We start from the raw sequence: 9113 nt of genomic DNA, 5'->3' as shown, positions 1-9113 counted from the left end.
CAAATTCACATACATGCGACACCCAGACCCGAAACAACTAATTGTGGATCACACAAAGAGTTGCTCCGTGCGGAAATCTAACCCGCTACACGTTGCATGGTAGCCAGTTTTCCAGCCACCACGCCAACAGTACAGTAGAACTGCAGACTTGTATTAAAACTGACTTTTTTCTAGATTTCATAGTAATATGTTATCCTTATATGAGGCACCAATATGTATGTAAATAAGTTCTCTGATAAAATAATAACTTGTAGAGGTTCTGCTACGAACCGCCGTAGTCGTTTGTACTACGCCGTAGCTACAGGTCTGATATAAATAAAAACAATAGTTATTTTATAAAAGCCTACAGATCACATCTCTGTTAAGAATATGTTTATTTTCACATGGGAGAGTCATGCTTCGGCACAAATGAGCCGACTCTACTGGCGTGATACCACGGCATCACCGACGTGAAACAACGTCTGCGTTGTATTTCACCAAAGTCTGGTTATGCTCTTGTAACTCTTATGGTATTGCGTTGTCTATACATGGCGACGCTTGCTTACCATCAAATAATCTGTCTCATGAAACATATAATAAAAATATTGAAGAGTGAGTTTCTTGTGTGCGTATGCGCAGGATACGATCATCGTTAAGTGAGGTTGGCGGGCGGCGCGGAGGAGGACTGTAATGGACCGGTATCTGTCTCACAATCTCGGGTTGTTACACCTTGCTTGCACTGGGTCGCGCAAAGGAATATTTGGTTAAAATGTTAGAAAGAATTTGCACAATATCATGGGAATTTCTTGAATGCCAGAAATGTTTTAAGATGATGCATTTTTTGTCTATAGAGATATGTCAAATATTTCCTAATAAATATACATAACGCATAAACCGACGTGAAACCACGCTTGGGTTGTGTTTAGTTGTATGAGTGACGTTACCGGAGACCCAATTATCCTAATAATACCAAACTCCCCAACAACCCTTAAATTCCTAACCCCCAAAAGGCCGGCAAATAGTACTAGTAACACCTCTGGTGTCCATAGGGGCACCGATTGCGTACCATCAGGTGAAACAAATTAAAAGATACTGCAGATTATCCATTCTCTTTAAAAGGGAATGCCACTAATTAAACCAATGACATACGTTTTTAAACCGACATGGTCACTGGTGAAATAAACCAATGAGTTTGTTCTGGAATTAGAGCATGCGTCATTCTAATTAAGGAAAGTATTGGACGTCATCATAATAAGAGATGAGACGCCGACGTCCTTAAAATCTTGAGTCGGCCTGTTTTTTGCTACCTCGATCTCGATTCGACTCGATTATACCATAGCAAATACATGTTTTAATGTACGACAGGGCAAAAATTCCTTAGTCCATCCCTTCAGAATACTATACTGTTATTAAAAGTATTCCCTAACTGACGCTACCTAAACTATTTCTTAGTAAAGATTTTGTTCCGAAGGCAAATGCTAAGTAACCATTAAATGACTGAGTACGGCGGTAAGGGCCAATCTCTCAAATCAAGTCCAGCTTCCTCCATTCCAATGGCGCAGTCGCCTTTAACATTTATTTATCTTCATAGGCCTAAATATATCACAGTTCCTTTAGCTGGCATTACGACAGTCCTATTTGCCCACTTGTCCCTATGAGTATCATCACTCATTGTATACAAGTCCATTGTGAACACAACGTACGAGGCCGACAGTATCAATGGATGGAATGTAGATTAGGCCTTTATATTTCATTTTAAATCCTACAAACTATCAGTATGAAGCTTATGTTGAACATTAGAATTCTTTCGGTCCTTTTATAAATGAAACTAGCTACTTTCGCGCGCCCTACTCAGCTCCTATTAATCGTAGCGTGATGTTTTATACCCTATAGCCTACCTCGATAAATGCACTATTCAATACAAAAAAAAATATTCAAATCGAACCAGTATTTCCTGAGATTAGCGCGTTCAAACAAACAAACATACTTTTCAGCTTTATAATATTAGGTAGTATAGATAAGACAAGCTCACACCTTAATAATAAACTGGTATCTAATTTGCAACTAAAATACTACTAAAAATGTAAAAGGTAGATCTCGGATTTGAGCTGTATAGACATTATTCATTAGTCTATATTCTAGATATTTAAGCTCGACTTAAAACCTTGCAATAATGCGGCTCAAAAGACCTAGATACAAGCGATCGAATATCTTACATAAGACCCATACATATGTCTTGGGTAATAAAACTCTATAAACAACAAAGTACTGGAAATCACGCGATGTAGCAACCGTACCATATAAAAACCAACATTGTATAGAAATGGAAATTTTTAGAAAAAAAAAATGTTGTTAAGAATTTTCAGTCTCAATCTGAACAGTGTAACTGAATCTGTGGTTAACAAGGAGATGCCGATACTCAACAATATGTAACAGTCAATTTGTTAAAGTATTAGAGCAATTGAATAAGCGGTGCACATTCATAGTAGATATAGCATCTAACGTAGTGTGGATACTCAGTGGGCCGCCGGTCGCAACCGTGTGCGGTACGCAGTGACCCAAACCGGAGAACACCTGTTTCAACTTAACAAAATGGCGTTGTATCTAATTTGCTTTTTGGCGGTAATATGCAGTTTGCTACAACAAGGTTTGTGCTTTATTATTGAATTAAGCGACCTAATTTCGTGTTTCCCGTTTCGTGACTAATTTCTTTTTGGTCCTTTCGAACTTTTCTTAGCAACTTGTTACCATTTTTGGTCCTGAGTTTTCTTTGCATGACTTTAATTGTTTGATTTTATTCTTTTACTTTAAATATTTCTATGAATATTTGTCTATTTTTTTCTATTCATAACTGTTAATCAATCTATTCATAGACTGCTAGTATTAGAACTAAGCTTGTTATATTTTTCAATTAACATTGAAACGTGGTCCTTCGGTACTGCTAAAATGTAGAAGTGTAAAAAAATTATAATGTGATATTGTTGTATTTTTGTCCTTGTGCGACACATTTTATCCTATACGCTTATAATAATCGACGGTTCTATTTAAAAAATAAACAAATAATAAGACAAATATTTCAGTCCGTCTTTACGTTTGTATTTTAATTTTTGGTAAAAGTTGCTCCACACACGGATGTTCTCCTGTGTCGTGGGTGCGTTTACAAACTTAAAATTTCACATACACATGACACCCAAAACCGCTGCTTTTTGTTGGATTATAATTATACTACTCTAAACTAAACCGTATATGCAATTCAGTAAAAACAATTTCAATCATCTTCAAGATTTTCAAGCGACTTAAAAAAAATGGTTCTCAATTTCACCTGTATGTATGTATGGATGTTTGTTTGTGTGTGATTATCTGGCGTTGTTACCGTCAGGCCATAAAATGAAGGCGGTTAACAAGATTTAAGGCAGAAAAATTTAAGGAATCCCTATTTACAAAAATAATTCTTAAAATAGTTATGTGAAATCGATGTTTCATGAATGATTTTACATTGCACTTACATTTCATTTTACGCATATTTATTACAAGCACACATCATGAGTAATGATAGATTCTATCTTTTTATCAATACACATTCATAAAATAAGAGTTTGTTTATATGTAGAATACATTTTAGTAAAAAGCATCGGTTTTAATCTTTCAATCAGCATTGCCAACAAAATCCCCGATTCTGTCATGATATTCAACCTTACCATTTTGTTATAAAGTTGAAACTCTATTATAGACTATTGATGGAAAGAGTTAGCTTGATGTGCTGTGATGATGTCTATAGACAATCTTTCAAATACATATTTTACTTAATTTCTGTAATGTCCAAAACCGACAAGACGCGACGTTGCTGCTTCTGCGCACGCTATTCATGTTGTTACTTAAGAGTCCCTCAGTGACTCGAAACTAGTAGAGCTTTTCCCAATATATTAAAGTGAGTAGACCGTTATTTTAGTAAATTCAGTACAGACCTTTGTTCTTAGGAGTCTTGTATATCATGAAAAAAGGTTTCAAAGATCCAAAAAAGTTTACCATTCATATCACGCCCCCAACTCCAATATCAGGCTACCAAATAACGCTATTCAGAGGAAGGAAAATGACAATTGGCCCACTTAGTAGACACACGTGGAAGTTCAGGTATGATACAAAGTTACGCAAGTACTTCTTTTCAATGAAGAATATGAGACAAGTAATATAAGCATTAAATACGTAATTCATTATAAAAAAAAGTCTAACACAATAGGGAAATTGATTAATTTTTACTTTGATGACCGTCTTATAGATTATTTTAAAACATTAGACACGTATTTTTTATTTTCTTACTGAAACAAATACTTTCTAAGATAAGTATATTCAATTGAAATATCGCATGACGTCATTTCTTGGTCGTTTTACACGTAGAAATGAAGTATTTACTCCCACTGCTAAACTTCGATTCGTTTTATCTAAGTATTGTTACCTTATAAAAAAATACGTGCCCAATATTTTTGTAACCTAACTGACGCACTAAACAGATTTTTAATTTTAATACCCCGTCATCATCCCTTCTGATTCCCATAAGCAAAAGTTTTGTATTAAAAAAAAAAACACTTTTCTGATAGGTATTGTTAGTATTTACGCGTCTCTAAAGACCAACACCATTGGTATACACTCGTTCTATGGAAATAGCTCTTGATACGTTTCATTTCATAAATCGATAGAAAAACTGGGACAATGGGAAACAAGGGCGCGTACCATTGCAGGAGGTAGATTAAGTAATTGAAGATATCTTCCCAAGAACCTGACCGTCATACTGAGTTCAAATATGATGGAGTAAAATATAGGCGGTACATATTTGTCGCTAGTGTCTTCTCGTGGGTGTCATAAGGGCCGATTGAAAGACTACAGGTTGACAGAGACTTGGCAGCAGCGTTCTATAATATATTAGAACTTTTTTGAACGCCATTTTTTGAAGGGGGAAAATCATCCAATGACTTCTCCCGCCTTGGACGAGGCGAGAGGGAGTGTCAGACACTTACAGACTAAAAACGACCCGGTTCCTTCTCCTGTTTTTTTAACCGGAGCCCCGGTAAGCCCGCTAGGTAGTCCGCAGCTCCGGTTTTTGAACGCCTGACTTTTTTTTTGGGATTCCGACATGACTTCTCCCGTTTAGGGTGAGGCGAGAGGGAGTATCAGACTAAAAACCATTCTGTTGCTACTCCTGCTCCTCAAGGCGGACACTCGGTTCTGCCAGCGGCATTGCCCACGTTCCCTTGGAATAAAAAGTATCCTGTGTTTTTCCAGACAATAAATTACCCCTGTTCCAAATTTGATCCCAATCCCTTTAGCCGTTTTGACGTGATTGAGTAACAAACATACACACAAGCGCATAACGTCATAAACTTTCGCATTTATAATAGTAATAAGATTATTTTATGAAAACACATGTCAATATTTACTATGTTAAGTAGGTTATACATTAATAGCTTCACTTCATTATCAGCGCTGAATGTCAACTTCATTAGTTCATTAGTGTACTGAACAGTTAGCAAACTGTGTACAATTATGTACAGAGAATACAGTTCACTAGACAGTAGTAATGTGGTTTTAAACCACATTACTACTGTCTAGTGAGGGTGAGTGTGGGAGAGTCATGCCTCGGCCCGAATGGGTCAGTGCGACCGGAGTGATACCACGGCCTCACAGAAAACCGACGTGAAACAATGCTTACGTTGTGTGATTGAGGTTACCGGAGACCCAATTATCTCCCTTCCTAATCTTCCCAATCCCCGATTCCCCAACAACCCTTAAATTCCTAACCCCAAAAGGCCGGCAACGCACTTGTAACGCCTCTGGAGTTTCGGGTGTCGATTGCTTACTATCAGGTGATCCGTCTGCTCGTTTACCGGCTTATAGGTACCATAAAAAGTGGTAGTTTCAGGGATATTTAGGTATATTTTTAACAGCGAAAATTAAAATTCTTCCTCAAGATACACACAAAAAATGTGATTACACTTTACGATTTCGTTCTTTCGTACTATACAGGAAAGCAAATATCACCTTTTTTATTTCTTATTCTTCTTTACATGTCTTTATTAACCTCTAAAATTCAAACACACTAATCGTATAGTAAGAAAACTAATTACAACACATTTGATTTATAAACACTTTACAAAAAAAATATACATATACACAGTTTTATGGGACCTAAAAACGTATTTTTTAATCAGAGCCACGTTGAGAAGCCCTCAAATCTCGACCATTGAATAAATTTAATCAAGCTTGAATGGCATCAATGAATCGCGTGCTACATAATGATATTGGTCCTTGTAACGTGTTGACAATTCACTGAAATCCTTTTCTTATAAACTCATGAATTGAGTTCTACGTGGTATTTACAATTACTACATGTTAGTGGCCTTCAAAAGGCGCCTAGCTTTTTGGGGAGAAAACTAGGGAGTATGGGATTTTTACCGCACTAAAACCTCCCCGGTGGCCACCATCTGCACCTAAAGGAGGCACCGGGCCCTCTTAGTAGACCAACCCCGGAGCCCCCGTGGTACATGTTAGTGGCCTGGAGGTTTAAGACTTCCCGCTTCTCATGCATGAGTGTGCGCGATCGAAACCTGCCAACGGCTAGTACCAATATCTTTATTGACATGGTATGATGGCATGGCCTTTTCGTTCACAGAATGATAGGCAGAGAGGCTCATATACATTGTACTTTTCACCAGCATTCGTTATATGAGAATGTTATCTAAGATTATTTAGACACCACGGAAAAACGGTGAAGGAAAACATTTTGGGAAAACTTAGGCTAATAATTTCTAATTAACGTACCTTAAATTGTCTGAAACATCCATTAAAAAAAATGTAACCTTAAATTAACATTTTCATCAATCAACTTCATCCGTCCATTTACTTCGCCTACCTTTCTTAGTATACTAAACTAGATTAATTATAATCAAAACTAACAACTACCGAGTTTTGTTTTGGGTTACAAACATGGAGGTTTCTGATCCGCCCATTCTAAACTTTTAGACGTCACATTAGGTAACCGCTGAATCTGTGGTTAATGTTTTCTTTATCTTTCCAAAAACGATAACAAGTAAAGACTTCTTCACAACTTGTACGATAGAAACTGGTCCTTTCCATTCAAAGAACTGATCATCACAATTCTTCTATCTCCAGGTTTAGCAATCACCTGCTATCAGTGCAACAGTCACAATGACTCGCGATGTCTGATGACGAAGCTGCCAGACTCCCTGCGACTGCCATGTGGACCCAAGGACACGATGTGCAGGAAAATCTCGCAGGTGGTGGAGTTTGAGATGAACGGCATGCCTCCAGACAGCCGCGTCATCCGAGGATGTGGGTGGGACGAGAGCAATTACAAGGTAAGGAAGGAATAAAGATAAAACGTTATGTAAATATGACATGAACTATTTTGCCTCTTGTTATATTGAAACCAGCAATGAGGAATATATTGTTTACTATTCAAAACTAGAGTCTTGAAAGAAAATTCTCAGTTAAAGACAATGTTATACTGAATGTTTAATTTCTTAACAACTTGACTTGATTATTGAATGTAAGACCTCCTTGCTTGATAGTGACACTAACGCCCACTCAACCAAATAAATATTAACTGTCGCGTGTACCTACAGTAAATCATCGTGGTCCTTTGATTCGCAATCTAAAATGACGTTAAGAACCTATCAATGGTTCGTTCAACCTTCCAAATACAATAGTTTACATTTGTGGACACGACTGATTAGGAATACAATGTCAAATATCCTGAATATGACAACCCTCTGTGGACCTAATTAATGAAGTTCGGTGTAGAAATAATTACGAGTACATACATATTCAACGTTTTGTTTCGTTTGGTAAAGCTAATGATGTGCAAATTATTTCTATTGCCATAGTTGCTTTTGTGAGACACATACTCGATTAGCATCTGAGCGCTAATTTAGAAGACCTTAAACCAGTTATCATACGTAACTTAGATAATGCCTAGACATACACTAGAGATAAAGTTATAAACCTAACTAAGGAACAGCGAGATTAATCAAATTATGAACCAAGAACACTAAAATTCTAAACCAAATTAAGTAAAGATTCATGACATATCCCATAATATTTCGTAAAATGTAGAACATAAGAGACACATCTAATAAGTGTCATGTTATAAAAGTACTGGATGTAATATGGAAATTGAGATATAAAGTGTTAAATGTGTGATTCCCAGGGCCGTTGCTACCAGCGCTCAGGTTTCGGTGGCCGACAAGAAGTCTGCTCGTGTCTGGAGGACGGCTGCAACTCCGCCTCCATCCCCGTCGGCGCCACCGCCCTCATGCTCATCACCTTCGCAATCCTCAGGTTCTAGTTGGAACACATTCGCCAACCGCTCATTAGCATCAGTTCACTATGTAGGAACACTCGAAAGAAATTAAATATGAAAGATCGTGCAGAACATAGCAATTGAAAAGCTTGTCTTAAACACCCACTGCCAGTACATGATGATTTGAGATCTAAGTTCCATGAAATTCTAACAAAAATCCACCATTGTTGCAAATACTAGAAATGAAATACTCGTATGTACCAAAGAAACTATTGTTGTTTCGTAAACTATGGAGGCTTACTATTCTGAGAGCGCTAATATAGTTGGCGAAATCAATGAGCTGATAGATTTAGATGTTAACGTAGATATAGCAAGTACATGTATAGGTGTTTGTAATTTATTTGTATGGATACGTGTTGCTATAGATGAATATGTGTGGCGTTAACACGTTAATGAATTTAGCAAATCTATGTAAATAGACGATAATCACGTACCATTCACACTTAGACGCGTAAGTACGATATGGAACTTTATGTACAGAGGAATATAGTTTATTTTAAAATCAATATACATAGCATCGATGAAGTTACCAAAGTCACAAAGATTGTACATTTTGTTTAGCGACGCTTCATTGTTGTGTTTGTAATTTGCGAATGTATTTATTAAAAGTTTTTCATGATCTCGACTTTTATTTGCAATGTCTCGTGTCTCATGGATGATGTTGGTATCATTATCTGAACGGTGGAATCTATCAGAGCTATCATGTCAATTGACTGGATTTATTTTCGTATCTAGTATGACCTAATAAAATCACCTAACA

The 9113-nt window shown here is 36.9% G+C and overlaps 1 protein-coding gene across 1 annotated transcript; it reads left to right on the top strand.

Moving 5' to 3' along the window:
• The first annotated feature begins 2457 nt into the window (after window positions 1-2457).
• Window positions 2458-8972, top strand: LOC118271807 (uncharacterized). Its single transcript, XM_035588027.2, has 3 exons — window positions 2458-2626; window positions 7144-7349; window positions 8201-8972. The coding sequence occupies exons 1-3, from the start codon at window positions 2572-2574 to the stop codon at window positions 8336-8338; spliced, it is 399 nt and encodes a 132-aa protein (XP_035443920.1). The 5' UTR covers window positions 2458-2571; the 3' UTR covers window positions 8339-8972.
• The last annotated feature ends 141 nt before the right edge of the window (window positions 8973-9113 follow it).

This window comes from Spodoptera frugiperda, chromosome 5, assembly GCF_023101765.2.
Source record: "Spodoptera frugiperda isolate SF20-4 chromosome 5, AGI-APGP_CSIRO_Sfru_2.0, whole genome shotgun sequence".
In the NCBI taxonomy this organism is placed as follows: Eukaryota; Metazoa; Arthropoda; class Insecta; order Lepidoptera; family Noctuidae; genus Spodoptera; species Spodoptera frugiperda.
Note: the sequence above shows the minus strand (reverse complement) of the source record. Positions and strands in the feature narration are given on the sequence as shown.